Genomic DNA, 18,992 nt, shown 5'->3' with positions numbered 1-18,992 from the left:
ACAACAGATGGATCTTGTATGTTATCTTCTTCATGTATTTATGTAAATAATTAAGGCGATGAAAATAAATCTGTCAAGTCTAAAAACAATACATTGCATACTACCTTGTCTGAAAATCAATCCTCTGATTGAAATTATCATGTCGTTGGCCTTCTCAAAAGAGGTCTGCAAGTAATCAACCTAAATATTCAACAATCCTCCCTAAACTGAATGAGATAAAGTTAATATTACAGCAAACTAGATCAGTCAATATTCTAGGTCTATGTGAAACCTTTCTTTCCGATGATACTGGTAATTTGGCTCTCCAAATACAAGGGTTCAACTTTGAAAGAAAATATAGGGAATTCATGTAATAAACCTGAAAACATAAGTGAAATTAATGTGCCAGTGTATGCACTGAGTGACCACTACCCAGTCTGTATAACTAGACATGTTCCGAAATCATCTAGAAATGTTTGCCACATTGAAATACAATACAGGGACTTTAAACAGTTTCTGCATAAGCATTCTCCAGTAACAGTATTCAGAACCAGACTAACAGACCAATTGAACTTGATGCTCTTCTGTTATTTATAAGATCAAATATTCCTGATGATAATTATTTTTCAATAGCTAATGTTAGTGAAGCTGATGTTTTTGATATGCTAACTAAGGTGAATATTAATATATCCTCTGGATTGGATGGTATTGGTCCACAAATTCTTAAAATTGCTGCACCAGTAATAACAAAGTCACTAACACATATCATAAACTTAAGTATAATGAGTGGTAATTTTCCAGAAACACTGAAATATGCAAAGGTTACACCTATCTTTAAGAAAGGAGAAAAGGAGGATCCAGGAAATTACAGACCAATATCAATTCTACCTGTATTGTCAAAATTATTTGAAAAGCATGTAGCTATTCAGGTCTATAAGGATACTCTCTATTTCATAAAGCGCAATCAGGATTTAGAAAGTACCACTCATGCCAAACAGAACTTACCAAATTAATTGATCTTCGGCTGAAGGAAATGGATAATGGACATACGAATGGGATTGTTTTCCTTGATTTCAAGAAAGCTTTTGATCTTGTTGATCATGAAATTCTGCTGCAAAAGTTGAACTGTTACAGGTTTGACAATCCTTGTTTAAACTGGTTTAGATCATACCTAAGCCAAAGGTCTCAACAAGTAAGCATTGGCAATATTAGCTCTCAAACTCACACTATTCATTCAGGAGTCCCTCAAGGCTCAGTTTTGGGCTCTGTCCTCTTTCTCAGTGATCTACCATTAAATAATGAATCCACAGATACAGATTTGTTTGCAGATGATGCAACCTTGTATACATCTAGTTCTGATACTGAAGTTATCCCAATGAGATTAAACTCAGACCTTATTAGAGTCCAAAACTGGGCACAACAAAATAGGATGGTGATTAATGAAGCTAAAACAAAATGTATGATTTTGGGGACATCACAAAAGCTACACAAGTCAGGGTACCCAGAACTATCTCTTGCAATAAATAATCATCCATTAGAAAATGTCAAACATGAAAAACTTGTAGGTGTGACCATAGATAATAATTTATTATAGAATGACCATATTGACAAGTTTTGTAAAACACTGTCATCCAAAATTGCCCTACTGAGCAGAATCAAGAAATATTTACCAATGGAAACTTGCAGTCTATACTACAAGTCATATATTCTTCCAACAAAGGATTATTGTTCAAATGTATGGGGAAACTGTGCTAAATCTGTGCTTGACAGGATTTATAAACTTCAGAAGTGAGCAGCACGTGTAATTTTAGATGCATCTATTGATCATCCCTCAAAAGCATTATTTACAGAACTCAAATGGTTCACAATATATGACAGGATAGATTTTCACAAGGCAGTGCTTTTATATAAAGGTCTACATGGAACTGCACCAGAGTATCTTCAGGACTTATTCAGGCCTTTTTCAACACAATACCAGTTGAGATCAATATCAGATGGAAACCTTCTAGCACCAGATCCATGAACAGAGCAATTTAAAAAGAACTCCCAATAATCTGGTACAGCTTATAATGTGAAACAGGTTTCCACTACATGTAAAATCTGCTGAAAATATTAAAGTATTTAAGAAGAGATATCATGACCATTGATGTGTTTCTCTAATAGATAATGGAATTTACTATTTTAATACTAAGCTACTTAAAATAAACAGTAATTATTGCTATCTTCATATAATGTGCGTTGTTATATTTTCCTTAGAGGGCCTCAAGGGAGAATAGTCCTTGACTAATGAGTCACCCTCTATAAATAAAGCATTTATTTATTATTATTATTACATGTATTAAGTTTGTTATAACTACTCCTCCTAAACTACTTTGCGGATTGCAATAAAACTACACGCATCCTCCTCATGGCCTAGTTGGTTCTGAATGAAAATGGTCACGTTCCAACAGCCACTATGGCTGTAACAGTAACTATCATGAAAACCATGTTATTGCCACTCCTCCTGAACAGGAAGTCATTTGACATTGGTTTTCATTAGATGATTTCTTATGATGTTGAATTGGTTCTAAATGAAAATGGTATTTATCTGATATCTAATATCTTCACCACAGCAGCCATCTTTTAAATCTTGTTATTGCTACTCGATCTGAATGGGTCATCATGTCAGCAAATAGTTTTCACTTAATGACTTCTAGTGATGTCTAGTTGGTGCTGACATCTAGTTTGACCATCATCTTGAAAATCTTGTTATTGTAACTCCTCCTGGACAACTTTAATTAGCCGTCTCCATACCTAATACAAGTATTGCAATATATTTCAACATAACAGTAACTACATAAACGGAATTTTGGGGTGGCAAGTGGGGCGACCGTGCTTCAGGCCTAAGGTCATCCTTCTGAGTTTGTCAAGCTATATTCTCCAGTAAATTGGAAACGCTGATACAGGTCGCATGCAATGCACACAAAGTTGCAAAGTCAACTTAGTCACACAATTAATAGGTGGTAGCACAGATGCAGACAGATGCAGCCATTTTCTCAATGCCACTAGCAGGTAATGGCTGTCCGATAACTTGGATATTATTTTTTCAAATATTTGCAGGGTTGCGCAGGAGCCATTGGGCTAGGCGGGCGATGTCCCGTCTATCTCTAGTTTATGGTCATTCCTGTCCAGGTACCCAGATAGCCTGTAGATACCACAACGACTTAGTTCAGTCTGCTTCTTGAAACATAATCAGTATTTGCAGTAGCATACCAATCGAGATAACAATAATTTGGCCCCGCGTGGTCATGGTCGGCCCTTCGCCCCGCGTGCTTCTAATGCCGCCTGTGAGTGACTAACAGTGAAAAATGATTAGAGAGAGAGAGAGCAAGAGAGAAAAGTGGCACAATGACAGCATTCACTATCAGGAAGCTATTGGTATCAGTTATATATTTTTATACAGATTGTAGAATTCTATACTTTTCATTTGCATCATCCTTTCCCCAAAGCAATAAATCTTAGCTAACAGCAGGATATGGCACTGAGAGTAATTTTCTCATCAGCTTGGATCTTTGCTGACTTTACTTACTCAGGACAGAATACGAAGAAATGCATGGTGGTTTCAATCCTACCACAGGAACAAAACTGAGTGTCAGCAAGTTGAATATGGTAAAGATCAGCTTTTAATTGCGTTGCAATCTAGTGTGGATAATATCTAGCATTCAATGACTACTAGGCATTTTACTGATATGATATTTGGATAAGATTGTTCCGCAAGGCCACTGTTGATGGTATAAAAGATGATTTTGCTTGAAATTGCATGAAACTACATTTCTTACATAAATCACCAGTCACACCAAGCTTTGTTATTTATTTCTGAATGCAATGTTCCCTACACCTTTAAATCTGCACGCTCCCTCCAGCTTGCAAAACTGGTTGTGTTATACTAGAAGCCTACCAATTTCTGCCTCAAGAAGTCTAAAATCAAGGAAACTCAAAGAAGAAAAATAGAATTACTTGGGATTTTCCTTACTTGTGGCTACCAAACTTTGTGGATGGCTTGCACTAGTGAGAAAGAAGAACCCTATTGGTTTTGGTTGAAAAGGTCAAAGGTTAAGGCTGTAATAACTGAAAGAAGAGGAATGGTTTGCGACAATAAGCAATGCCCAGTTCCACCCCAAATCATAAGCTTTACCCATGTCTGTATATATCCCAGTCCTACTCCTGGTCATGAGCCTAATACCCATGTCTTTATGTAGCCCAGTCACACTCACAAGTCTTATACTTGTCTTTATATATCACAGGCCAATTTTCTATAAGTTGTGCCTAAAAGTCTATGTATAATGACTTACAGATAGTAAAGTCTTGCATCTTCTGTTGGGTATGGATGAACGTGATGGAATATTGTACATGTATTTCCTTTAACATGTTTCTTTATTTCTTTCCTCTGGTTACTTATCATCAGTGTTCTTTTTCAGCCTTGCCTTCACAGCTAGTATACACAAAAGATGTGCAGGCACCCACAGACCTGATTGTGTCCAATCTCTCACTCCAGTGCAAGACCGCAGGCTGTACATACCCTCCTCCATTCATCAAATGGTACTACAAGGTATGACTTACTGTGTTACTTTTCTTAATGAAATCATCTCAGTTATTTACAGGTCTGTACAAGGGTAGAGTGGTTGTGTATCAAAGGTCATGGTTTTTCAGAGTTTTCCTGTTTCCACCACAATAGAAAACATGACTATATCATCATCAGCATCATGAAATGCGCTAAGTGCAACTGGTGCAGTCAGCATTGGGATAGATTGAGATTAAACTAAATCACATCAATAACTAATGGAAACAAGTCTTTCTACCATCTATATCATGATGAGATTTTGGTTTTCAGCATGTATTTTGCAGATAGAGGCATCTGATGGAGAGGCATATAATTGATGCTATAATGTCCACAACAGAGACATCAGTGTGTTGCTTCATTTGATTACCTTTTTTGATCACAATGGATGCCTAGACTTGTGCTTATTGTTACAAATCTAGGTCTTAAAATATGTAAGAGTAAGGGAATTAAACCAATAATTTAAGTAAGATTAGAATATGAAATTTAAAATTATGTATATTTATATTTAATTTTCATTATTTGTTAGATTTTTAATTTCTTTTATTTCATTACATGCTGCTGTAATATATCATTGTATGTTGGACTTCATTTTCTACTTGACCTGAATTTTTAAAAATATTTTATTCTGTCAACAACTAATACATAGCAAAAATATTATATATTTGTAAGGTTTAATATAAAGATAATTATTGACTGAAGTAAATATGTTTATTTGGGTTTAGGTCAAGAATATTGGAATTTACATGGTCTACATGACCTAATCTAGGTTCTCTATTGTTAATTTTAGTAATATGTTTCTTATGATAAATAATGTTTTATTTTGTAAACATTAGGTAATAGTTTGTTCTTTTTTAGAAGTGCTAGTACTGACCTGAGGTCAGGCAGAAGACTATATAATCTTCTCACAGAAGGGAAAATTCATTGGTGCTTCAAGATCTAGCAAACTCAAGCTGTATTATATGTTCTTCCTATAATTAGTTTTGGGCTGGAATTAATTTTTTCAAATAATTGAATTCAAGTTATTATTTTTTTTGATAAAATTCCTGGACAGAGACATTTGCTGGAATTTATAGTGAATTCAAACCTCGAATTATATTACTGTAATTCAACAAAAGACTATTGGCACATCAGCATTATACAAGCTACAACAGACACGTCAACACCTTCAGCTTTGGAGTTAATTTGGACTTCTACTAAATTTTATTCAGGACTTTAATATATTAGGACTTGTGTCTGTAATTACCAGATTATTTTGGGATTTCTTTTGTAATACTATGATTTTCTATTTCATTTTCATTTTGTATTCTAGGAAAATAAATTATTTATGTTCAGCACATACCCTTGATTGTAATACAGTGGATAGGAAGTTGATCTCATAACATGTCAATTTTTAAGATCTCCATCCTATAATTTTAAAACAGTTTAATGGGCACATGCATACTATCAATCTATCTATCTGTTTATCTATATATCTATCTATCTATCTATATCTATATATCTTATAATCTATCTATCTGTCTATCTATCTATCTCTCTGGCTGTCTATCTATCTATCTATCTATCTATCTATCTATCTATCTATCTATCTATCTATCTGTCTTTCTGTCTATCTGTCTATCTATCTATCGACCTTCTATGCTTCTAGCAATAAGGCCTTGTCAGAAAGACTCATGGCATAACATTGGTAACCACCACCAGCATCACCATGCATGAAAATAAATGTCAACATTAAAATGCCCAAACAACTTCAGTGTTCCAGTGAAATGTAATAAATAGAGTATGTCATTAAGTGATGTTGAGAAATTTTCTGACCAGTGTCGATGTTTTGATGCTGATTCATGTACGACCACATATTGTGATATGCATGTGCATTTTTATTGGTTTTGTAGTTAATCTGAATTTTTCAGAGGCTTCCTGATGACTGCTTAACTACAGTGAAACTTCAATCACTTCTAAGTTGTCTAACATCATCTTCTGTATTTTGGTCATTGTCTTAATATCTAAGTTGAAACACCATTAACACATTTTTATTTAGAAAGACCATGTTAAATACTTATTTGCCATGTAAACTATATCATAATATTACTTGGCTGGTGCACATCTCTGGTATGTGTGAGAAATGACATCATTAACGCAGTTCCTGACTTTATAAACAAGTTCCAATAAATGTGATTCTGAAGTTAGTCAAAGGGTTAGCACAGGTATCCACAATGCTAATGTTTACAATGAAACTCCATGATCAGCAGCACCTGCACCATGCCATACTGCATCATTGGTGTTGTTATGTGGGTTAATGTGATTATGTATTTCACCCCAAAAATAACCTTGTGAATTTCTCTGCAAAATCCAGATATGTGACAGAGGGAAAGTGCATACCAAAATTGTAATGAGATTATATGAAGTTGTCCCTAATGCTGTGCAAATCCATTGTTATAAGTACTGTTAATGCTACAACATCAGCATCAACATTACGTGCATGATTTTGAGTTGAGGACCCTAATTGAATACTATTCAGACTCTGCATTAGCAGATGTGTCCTTAATAGTCAGTCCAGATGCTCTCATGTAATTATCACTGTATTGGACAGATCCAATAAACATCATGGAAACATCAACATTGTCCAGATTTGATTTGATTTTGTTTCCATTGATGGAATAACATGCACTATTGAAAATTGCTCTAATTCTGTTTTTAACAACTGTGAGTATTGGCATGGTAAACAATGCAATCAGCATCATTTTGTAATTGTTTTCCCACAATTTCCAAAAATGCCTGAATTAGAAGACAAAACCTAGACTTATCCTGCACTTACAATTCTATTTTTAATGTATTACTATCCCTGAATGGGTATGGATGATATTGAAAATCTGTTTTGGTTCGATCTACCAACACTGGTGCACCATGTCAAATATGGGATTATAATCTTTGGATTGAGCCATTGTTCAATATTATTGGTTTTGTCTAATACCTTCGCCTGATGGCTTTATGGTGGTTTCACCACTCATGTCTTCAACTGCAGTCCACTCCCCATTGCCAGATTTGCAATCACAGAATCCGAAGTTTCTGTTGAGTGGCTTTATTAATAATTTTGCCAGCTGCAGCTGCCATTGTTTCTGTCGATGGTGAAGTCACCATTTTGATGGTGCTTGAATAACTAATCATTGCAATTGAGCTCAAATATAGTGAATTGCTGATGATCACAGATTATTTAATGTTTTTGATAACAAACAATAACATGCATAGCAACATGTTTAGTGAATGGTACAGTGCGTAAAGAATCCCATGAGCACCTTTGGTACACCTGTGAATAATCCACAAACAGTGCTTTCGAGGTCATTTCCATAATATCTTGTGTCAAAATGTAATAACTTGCTGAGGTCTCATGTGTCCATGTACGACTGTCATTATTATATTTAAATATTAGGACCATCTCTAATGCACAGTTTTATCATCACCCATTCATCTACAACCTTCCTATCTTGATCTCCAAGGGTAAAGTGCTTCTGTCAGTCTCCTGCCTCTGATGTCACAAATGCTTGGTTTCTGAAGATTTATGAAAATTATGCATACAAAGGGGGCATGCTTATTTTGACCAATTTTAGAGAAAATAATTGGGTTCACAGCAATTGGACTTAATACAAAGTAAAACATGTATGTGGACAGTTTAAATTCTGTAGTAAATTTTTAGTAAATATGAAAAAAAGAGAAAGCTTGGAAGAAACCTTTTAATATCTTTTTGAGCTGACAAGCACCATCAGATGAATTGTTAAACTCCAGGATTTATTTTGAGAATAATGGTTAATCTGTTTTTGTTCTCAGCTGTTATGAAAGTGTTGCATTTAATTGTAAGATATTGTCACTGGTTACCTCCTGCCATGCTGGAAATGGATTCATGTTACTTGTATTCTTATTCATTTAGTTTGCTAATATTATATAAGACCCATGTTGTACTAGCTAACCATCCTTTAATGTCAGTACCATGGTGCATTGTGACCACCACACATTCTATAAAGTACCAGAGCCCTTTTGAAATAATTTTAAGATGGTCATCCCATTTTCTTTCTAGCACTGTACAAAGCTGAAGTTTAGAGCACTTATTTTGGTTCTAAATCTCCAATACAAAATAAACTGAATTTAACAGTGCCTTCAGATAAGCTGTAAAATAAGAGTTGATATGATTCCCTCCTCATTTTTATTATCTCATTTAAATTACTTGAATCAGCTCTTGTTGTATTCAATCTTTTCTTATCACGTCTTTACAGACCCAAACCAGTCCACCTGTTAGTGGTGTGTACCCTGTAGGCATTGGTATGACATCATTAGTTGATTCATGTCCATCACAGGACAAAATCTACACAAGTACACTTCAGATCCCTCTGTACACAACATGGTCTGACAACACTGACAAGAATGTAACATTCTACTGTGGAATTGAGTATCCAGATCCTTCCAAGACTATTCAGTCTGCAGATTCAGGGACAGTTCGGTTTGCAGGTCAGTATAATTATAATTATCTGATCATAATATTACAGTATTTTGTCTATATGTTCCCTGCAATGTAAAGTGGACATTGTGTAAGGCCATTTTTGCTCTTGTAATCAGTAACCTTCTCAGTATATGTAAACAAAACAATGACTTTGACTTCACATTGTATAATAAAGTTTGAATAGTAAAAGGGTAAGCTTGTATGGTTGCAGATGTTTTTGATCTCGATTCAGCAATGTTGGAAGTCAAAGAAAATTGCAGAGTCCCATTGTTGTTGATAGTAAAACAAACTCTGTTAGTTAAAGGATGTGAGAAATCAAGTTTTATCTGGATTAGGTGTACCAAGGGAAATATGCACAGCTGCGGAAGCCATTCAAAGGGTTTTGAGAGCATTGCTTTCCTTGCAATGCATTCTAGTTCTTAACAAACAAATTTGGTAACTTGGTAATTTGGTTTACTGGTAAAGATATATATCATGGTAGAAAAAATTCAATGTCATCTGAAGAAAGATATTTAACTAGATTTGCTGTCAGTGAAATATAGGACTATTCAAGCAAGAGAGCAAAATATTTCTGTCACTAATCAAAAACTGATAGGGAATGGAGCCAGGGTAGCTTGTAGGACAGGTTTACGTAAAGAAAAACCATAACAGGAGCAACTTTTGCTGTGGGAGACATAGTATCCAGCAAGTGCAGTAGATTTCTAGAGGGTTCTTGTCTGATAAACAGAGAAAGTTGGTCATTTAAAATAAAAGTCACTAAATGAAAAACTACTGGAATGTGCTTAATTTTTATGGTGTAGACCTGCATCCATCACATGTCATTCGTCCAACAACACATGCTTTTGAATGCTTAGGAGTCATCATTCTGATCATCTTTGGTATGTAAATTTATATAATTAATATTTTGGATGAGTTAAGTTATGAGTGACAGCCACATATATTAATGAGTTGATCTTCCATCTGATTGGTTGAGCTTGTGAACACTCTAGAAACATTTGTTCTAATTAAACTTTTTTCAGATATGGTATGTAACGTTATATTATCACAGTCTCAGATAAGTCGATTATGTGTTACATTTATGTACATGTTAATGGGGTGATTTTACAGATGATATGCTAAGCATGTGAACCCTGTAGTGGCTACATTTTGGATCAGATTTTGATAGACCTGGTATCTAAGCTTTTATCATCGAACGTTTCAATTCCTATAGGCATCCATGTCTTAATGATGTGGCTCTGGATCTCGTAGGTATTTTTGTTTTATTATCTACACTGTATAAGGCCTAGATTTAACATCAGAATATAAGTTGGAAGGCCTGGATGCTGTCAAATTAAACTCTGATAGTTATAGATGGGAAACTTTTATCGGATAACATGTAGTCCATTATTTATTGTCTGTAATTCATATTAATTCCTTCCATCTGTTAGCACAGGTTTGTTAATGCTGCTTCTTTTAAACTAATTGAAGAAAAGCCATAAACCACACATTCATCTCAAGGTTTGGTTGAAAACGGAGTTTCCAATATGGCTGCTGATCTGTTTTTGCACAAATACAGCCTTTCCCTCAAATACACATGTAATGGCTTCTCTCTGGTATGTAGTAAGATATTTGATGTAAACTCACAAAGTATCGTTTTGAAGTAAATAGTCTTTTTGGCCAATGTACACTGCACTGCTAGTAAATTCAAATCAGATCTCCACTGTCCTATGCGAAGCTCTGACACCAACCGATAACGGATTATTTTCTCTTGACCATTGATATTAAATAATTGCTAATTGTATCAGCCAATCAGATGAAGTCTTCATCTGATCAGTATGGCTGAAGAGCATCAATGTGTGCCAAACTAATTAACTCACTTGGAAATTTCTAAAAGTTGCACTTCCACTGGCTAATTCAAAGGTCACCAGAACATGACCCATAAGTGTCAGATCTTCACATAGGACAGTGGAGATCTGATTTTAATCAGTGTTCTGAATATATGCTCTTAAAATAAGTAACACAAAAGAGTTAAAAGCAACAAGCCTTTTAAATTTCAACAAATAATTTATTTCTCTAAATAAAAAGTGGAAATAAAAATACAAACTTACGGTATTGCAAATTAAATCACAAAATAATTATAAAATTACAGACACAAGTCTGGAATATAAAAGTTCTGAATAATCTTTAGTAGAAATCCAAATTTAATCCACCGTTGAAAGTGTTGATATGCCTGTCATAACGTGTAAAATGCTGATGTGCCAACCGGCTTTTGTTTTACCACAATAATATAATCCAAGAATATATCCTTTTGTATATATTTCACTATAAATCCAAGTCTATTTCCAAGAATGCTGTCAGTGCACTTTTGTATTTCCAGAGAAAAAGCACATAAATTGAATAAATTGGAGAAATAAAGTCCAGTCCATATTTAGTCCTGGACACAATAATAATACAAATGATTCTGCTAGATCTTAAAACACGAATTAATATATTTTCCATTAACAAGATTATATAGTCTTCTACTTGATCTCAAGTTACAAGTAACATTTCTGAAACAAAACCTATGTAATGGAAAATAACCTTCTAGAACGTTCATGATGTTTACAGGATATAATCGTAAAAATTATAATTAGAATTCTATTAATAAATTTATAATATAGAACCTGGACAGTGTCAAATGCACCAGGTAAGTTGAAGAGGAATTCCAAACACCAACAGCCAGTCCCAACTAAATATGTTTACCTCTATTTATAATGATCCTGATATTAAACCTGCACATATAAAGAATATTTTAGTTATTTATTAGTTGTTTTCAGAATTAAACAAATTATTTGGCTAGATATATATGTTCACTTTATTACATTTCCAGCATAATAGCATTACACATCCTAATTATCATACTACATTCCCAAAACAAATTCAGTATTATTTTGGGGACATTTTTTAGAAATAGTACATTTATCAGTATCATAGTTGAATTTATACAGAAATAGATTTATTGGTAGAATTATATGAGTAACATGAACTTGAAACTATTGTAATTTGTATTATGGCTATTTTAAACACTAGCATACAGGTCATATAGCAATATTCAAATTGAAGATTTCATTCCATTTATTTTTGCTAGTTTGTTTAGCATCCATTTCTAAAAGTGATTCGTACTAGTCTTTACATCCTTTATTGTTATAAAATAAAATTTCTAAATGGAAAGGGACAGTTGGTCTGACCAGTGGCATTATATTTAATTGTACCTTATTACACAAGGACTTTACACATTGAATTATACCTTGAATTGTAAGGAAATTGGTATTGAGACCATATTTAGCTGTAACCCTTTACTCCCTTGGTAGATTTTTCTATGCCTTTACCTTTGCTCCCTTTCTATGCAAACCTAATTTTTACCTTTGCCCCCCATCTACACATTTCAACGCATTACACAGTATCTACTATAAATATGTTGCATCTTCCATTTAAATGTTTATTAGCCATGAAGTAACCGAACGCTTGTCAAAAAAATGAATCATCTTACTTACATTTGATTTTAATGATGCATTTCCTAACACTAGAACATATAAATCTAAATTTAACTGACAAATTATACGTGGGGGGGGGGGTCCATGGCCGCATCCAAAATGGCTTTGTTGGCCGATTGTATTACCTCAGTTTGATGTAAATATTATGGCCTTTTCAACATATGTTAAGTTACTCATAATTGTAATTTTTCCAAATATAATGCTGAAGTTTACTTTACTAGTATAAATTCATTATGTTATCATGTTCTTTTGTGGAAAATCACATTCTTAGAATGCGCGGCAAATACGGCAAGTCTTCTTCCATACATTTTAATGTATAATGTATCTTTAACGTGTTTAAAACATGAAATCTGCCATAATTGCAAGGCCAGTATCTGGTAAAGGAAAATAACATTTCCATTGGTCAGAATGTTACCTCGTGATCAAAATGACTTGCGTTTATTTCTTTATGAACTGTAAGGAGAACTACTTTTCTAAGAATACCCACTTCTATAAATAGAGTCACATGTACAGCATAAGATAAACATTGCCAGTGAAGGCACACACAAAGTAAGCATTAAAAGAAAAGAACATTCTAACAATTTTAAAAAAAATTGAATAAATTTGGCTTCCATTGTTTGAAGGACTGGTATTATGATGACCTTATTACGATCAAGCAGGACAATCCCAAGTGCTATAAATAGCTACGTTACATAAAACCCCAAACATGTTTTACTAGGCTCATTTAATATGTTTGTTTTTGAATGATGCAAACAAAAAAGCATAATGAATAATTGAAATTTCAATTATTATTTCAGGCATTTTTTGCTGTGTGAGTCGGCAACTGACAGTTTATACCACAATAAACTCAGAAAAAAATAATGCTAAACTCTTAAATAATTGTGGGACATATAAAATAAAGTAATAAAATTAAGAATGTTTGTCTTGTTCATTTCTTCAATTCATTTCAGTATGCAGAGTTTCAATCAAATTGTATTACAGACAATACCGAAGTGAAATTGTTTATTTACAAAAGGAATTCCGGATCTCATCATGGCAATGTTGTCCTCGTCTGTTGATTAATGTTGATTTGTCTGGAAGTGAAATTGATTTTTCTGGATTCAGTTCCAATGATATACCAGATTTTATAAACAATGGTGCCTTTAATGAAGAAGGATCTGAAATTCTGTCATCAGATATCGACATTGAAATGTCATCAGACTCAAGTGACACATGATGATCAGCCAAATTGGTTTGCAGATGTGCAAGATATTGACAGAAGTCCATTTACTCAGCAGTCAGTACCATCACATAATTTGCAGGAAACAGCACCAGAACAAGACTATTTCCAATTATATTTTCCAGGTGGACTTTTTGAAGAGATTGTAACTGAAACAAATACATTTGCAATTGAACACCATGTGGATCTTGAAAACAGCGATGCAAACTAGACAGAGACCAGTGTGCCTGAGATGTCTGCCTTTCTTGGCATGTTGATTTTCGTGGGGATAATCAAAGCTCCTGACTATAGGTTTTATTGGTCAAATGAAGGAATCAAAAATGTAATGCCATGCAGAAGGTTTGAAAAACTTCTCCAGTACCTTCACCTAAACGATGACATCACCGATTTTCCAGCAGATCACCCGAAACATGACAAACTTCACAAATACACAATAATATGCATATATAAACAATACTTACAAGATGAAGTTCTGGCAAACATTGAGAAAACGTACAAGTCTCGCCAACATCAAACCATTCATGAAGGTTGTTTTATACATTTCTACATTCATTACAAATAATTTATTTATTTCCAACAGTAAATTGCACAGCAGACACACTCTCACATATGGAGATCATAAAAGAAATACACATACATACATGCATACATATATATTGTATTGTCTTTCATCTTTACATTAATGTGATAATTTTAAAAATAATTTTTTTTTAAAAAGACCAAAATATATTCATGTCAAATTGTATGTCCAATATGAACCACTCATGTGTGCATATCATATACACACACAAATGTACATTAGATATCCATAACCACACAACTCCAATCTATCACGTCTCCATACATGTATCTAAAAATTAGACTCATGAATATCTGATATTTTATTCCATGCCTTTTCATAATAATCAAAAAAATAAAAATTTTTTTTTCCCTGATTCTGTTTTAAGTTTTGATTAAAATTTCATACAATACTTCATACTTCATTAAATGATTTATCAAGAAGATAATGCACTTTACAGGATTACATTCAAGGGACGACACAAGGCCAAGCAGTATCTTTCTTCAAAGCCAATCAAGTGGGGCCTGAAAGTATGGATGGGCTGTGATAGTTTGTCTGGTTTCTGTTACCAGTTTGAGTTTTACCAGGGAAAGGAAGATACAGATGAAGTGAATGAGAACATGAAGGGGATTGGCTATCGAGTTGTGCAAAAGCTTACTATGCCTTTGAGAGGAAAATTTTATCATGTTTATTTTGATAATTTTTTTACATTCATTTGATTGGTACGAGGTTTATTGAGACATGGTATATATGCCTGTGGCACCATGAGGAAAAACCGTAAGGGCTTCAAAGAGGAATTTAAATATTTACCTTATGTGGAGCAAGCACACCATTTAATCAGACAGGATAGAAACCTGACAGCCACACTGTGGAAGGACAAGAAACCAGTGACAGTCCTATCCACAGCAGCAGATCCAACCATCATTGATATTGCATAACCAGAAACAGAAAGATGAGACAGTGCGACTGTTAACTGTCCAAAGGCCATCACAAATTGCCAACAGTACTACTGAGGGGTTGACATATGTGACCAACTCAGGGCCAAATATCCAGTTGGATGATCATCAAAGAAATGGTGCTGATATATTTCATTTGATTATAAATATATGCATAATCAATGGTTTTATAGCAATGGTGGAGAGTCATCCTGAGAGTCAGGAAAAAAGAAAACGTTTCAGACAGTTAGACTTTTTAATTAATTTGGCGAAGCAGCTCATAGGAAGTTTCAAGTGCAGGAATGTTGCGATGCATCAAAAATCTGAAGCCCCAGTGACACTGGACAATATTGAGACACACAGACTGCAGACATTTAGAAGAAAAAAATCCACCTGCAAATACTCTACCAAGCATGGAGAACAGAAACGTAAAAAGAAACCAATTTTGGTTGTGTCATTTGCAATGTCCATCTATGTTACATAGAATGTCACAGCCTGTTTCATCAAAGCATGTTTCATGGTAGAGGAGTAGCTGTGATGTGCTCCAATACAACTGTAGATAGGTTTTTTTTCTTATTGTCATGTTCATTTGTTCGTTCCTCAACATGAAAGTCTGAGAACAAGTGATTTGCTAAATAGTTGATATTTATATTTGAGATCAGCTCTTCAATGAAATGAAATATCATTAGGTAAGATCTTTTTTCCTCTCAAATGTATAGGCCTTACCATATAGACTTACATATCCATAACCACATCACTAATGACAAGTAACAAGAACTCACTATGAAATATTTTTTAATAACCCTTAAATAAGTCCATGTATGGAAAGCAGGCCAGTTGAATTAATAACTTTATACAAAATGCTTTTGTGAAGGCTATTGAATTGCGCTTGAAAAATCTAGAACATTAGTCACACGTAAAGTACTAAAAATAACGTCAAAACTTTGATGCTTAATTTCATTGTTGCAGACAAAACAGTGCCTGAGTTTTTCGTCGACGATGAATGAATCATTAAAGGAGACCAGAAACCAATGGAAATATAGAATAATAATAAAAGCACTATAGAAGAACACCTTTATTCTGAAGTATCATGTGCGACCGTAATGCCAATATTTAAATACTTAAATATTTAAATATTTAAATACTTAAATCTTTAAATACTGGCATATCCTCTAGGAACTGAATTTCCATGACCTTGTATGCAAAATTTCCACGTCTTTTTGTTTACTTTCTTGATGTGCTGTCATATTAGCTACTCCAGCATCCCAACTGGCAGTTGCCAGAGTAAAAGACAATGCCATTTTGCATTGCTTATGGATGTACTAGCACATTAAGAAAAGGCTGTGGACAACATTTTTTTCTTTTCCAAAAGTTAAAGACATAAAGATAGTATGAATACATTATTACAAGCAAGTCAATTTCAAAGCAACACCATACAGCACTCTGTGCTCATTACATTTCTCAAAAAAATGTTATGAGAGGGATGATGAAAAAATGGCTGCTCTTGGATACGCAAATGCTAGGCCTAGACTAAAAGTTGACACTGTTCCAGACATACCACTGAATATTTTAAATCCTGGGAAAAGTGTTAAACGCGTGAGTTACGAAAAAAGGCAGAAGGCCGAGTTAATGACCACAAAATGCAACAATCAGTTCACAGATATTTTATCTACACCAGCAGTGCTAAAACAAATATGATAGCCTGAGACCTGGGGCCCCTCTAAATTTATTTCGGGCCCATCCTTTATTCAAAGTGAGGTGCCTGTCGGGCTTGTCGAAAACGAAATTGTTTGCCTGAGAAAACTTTGATCGTGCTGATAAAATGAATAAATATATTTTCAAGATGTTGACATACATGCCTTAAACACGGCACAATCTAAATAAAATCACCACTGTCTTAGGTGAAATTGAGATCTGACTTTAATCAAATGGAAGCTTTGCTAAAACAAGATTATTAACCCCTGACATGGTCGTGTTTTGAGAAAACACAATTTTCAGTAATCTTAAAAATAACAATTATTTTCGGTATATGCATGTTATACGTAGTATGTATAAACAGTAATCTGTAACGGTTGGAACTGATATAAACTATCCCTTGGGATGTTTAAATAGCAGTGACTAAAAGAAAAGAGGGCCTGAGGTATAAAATCAAACTTTCAAATTAACTGGCTGAAAATAGAAATGGGGGGAGGCAACTACTGACCCCACCCTCTTGCCTCAGTGTGCGAGCGCCCATGGGATGTGCCATTTCTCCCAGTGACTCGCCTTATTATCCCCAAGGACAAGACCCTTTGTTCATATTCAGTTCAGCTGTGGCTAAACTGTACAATGGCAAAAGATTAGACTTAAGTACACAAGCATAAGGCCAGTGTGACTAATTAACAGTTAATCCTTATCAATACATTTATCTTGTGAAAAGGACTGCCCTTCGGACATACTTCAAAAAAAAGAAACCATGTTCTACAGTGTGTATATGTAAACATCTGCAGTTGATTATCAAATAAACGATGCCTTTTTTGTTGTAACTTACTTATGCCTAGGACTTCATTTTAACAGTTAAAATCTGCAGTCACAAGTTTCTGTACATGTAGCAACTGATTTTCCCACATTTAATATCCCACCTTATTTCCTTAGGTTTAAGTATTAAGGCATGTAACACTGTTTACTGAATAAAATATTTATCCTAAATTAGTTTTGTGGGAGAACATATACTGATTGGTATATTTTGTTTTATTCCTTCTTTTAATTTAATCATGGTAATTAAACTTTACATATACGGTAGAGAAATGTCAGGTGTTAACTGGCTGAGTTTCTTTGGTGGAAATGGAGATGCGATATTTCTTTTGCAGAGAAAATTATGCAGCAATCAGTCATCATTCATGGGATTTAAGCTAATTAGTGACAGTTTTATTTTTTTAATTGTTTTTTTTACTACAATACTGTTGTAATGGTTTATAAAATCTGAAAGTTACATGAATAATGTTTAATCTTAACATTCTATTTACTGAAGAAAAAATCTTGTGATATTAATTATTTCGTCACTACAATATTCACAATTAATAAAATAGAATATGGCATCTGTGGATTGCATACGCTATATCTATTCATGTATGGTTTTCTTTTTATTCTTCTAAGAAATGAAAATTGACAGACATAATGTAATAATAGGGAGTTCTCTGCAAAAACTTGGAAGATATTACGAGATCGAGAGGTAAGTGTGGAAATACCTCCAAAATCAGGAGGATTTGGGGGGGGGCACCAGATAGATGCACCCCCCATTGCCGAAAAAAAATAATTTGTTTTATTTGTATGTGTGTCCCCCAAAGGTGTCTTGTTTGTTTGTTTTTATAAAAGGATTTTGATTGAAAAATTATTTAATAAAATTTTTGATGGGGTATTTATAATTTCACTTATGTTTTCTATAGCGTTATTCATCCGAGCCAGGTTTCCTTCACCTTACTCGAATTCCCTCCCCAAGATCTTTTTTGTGACCTTTGCTAGAGGTCTCCTAAGTCCCATGTTTGCTGTGTGTGTATTTGCTATATTGTGTGAGCATTATATATAGTTTTCATGCTGGGACAGCAATGCTTGTCAAATTTCCCCCGTTTTCTTAGTATCATTTCTTTTATATTGTTAGATAATTTACTTTATTTGTAATTTTGAATTTTGACGAGTGAGGGGTGTACTATGTATGTTTAAAAA

General features: G+C 34.0%; 1 protein-coding gene across 3 annotated transcripts in view; it reads left to right on the top strand.

Annotated features, from left to right (window-relative positions):
• The window catches only part of LOC149774839 (uncharacterized), a 161,024-nt gene that overhangs the window by 30,295 nt on the left and 111,737 nt on the right, over positions 1 to 18,992 (top strand). For all 3 annotated transcript variants that reach the window (XM_089944687.1, XM_089944688.1, XM_089944689.1), the window contains exons 4-5: positions 4,437 to 4,567; positions 8,842 to 9,073. In XM_089944687.1, the coding sequence (XP_089800813.1) occupies positions 4,437 to 4,567; positions 8,842 to 9,073 (363 nt within the window). The remainder of the gene's footprint in view (positions 1 to 4,436; positions 4,568 to 8,841; positions 9,074 to 18,992) is intronic.

Source organism: Sinohyriopsis cumingii, unplaced genomic scaffold (assembly GCF_028554795.1).
Source record: "Sinohyriopsis cumingii isolate HCF-2022 unplaced genomic scaffold, ASM2855479v2 utg000127l, whole genome shotgun sequence".
Lineage (NCBI taxonomy): Eukaryota > Metazoa > Mollusca > Bivalvia > Unionida > Unionidae > Sinohyriopsis > Sinohyriopsis cumingii.
The sequence above is the reverse complement of the archived record's forward strand: the minus strand, read 5'-3'. Positions and strand labels throughout refer to the sequence as shown.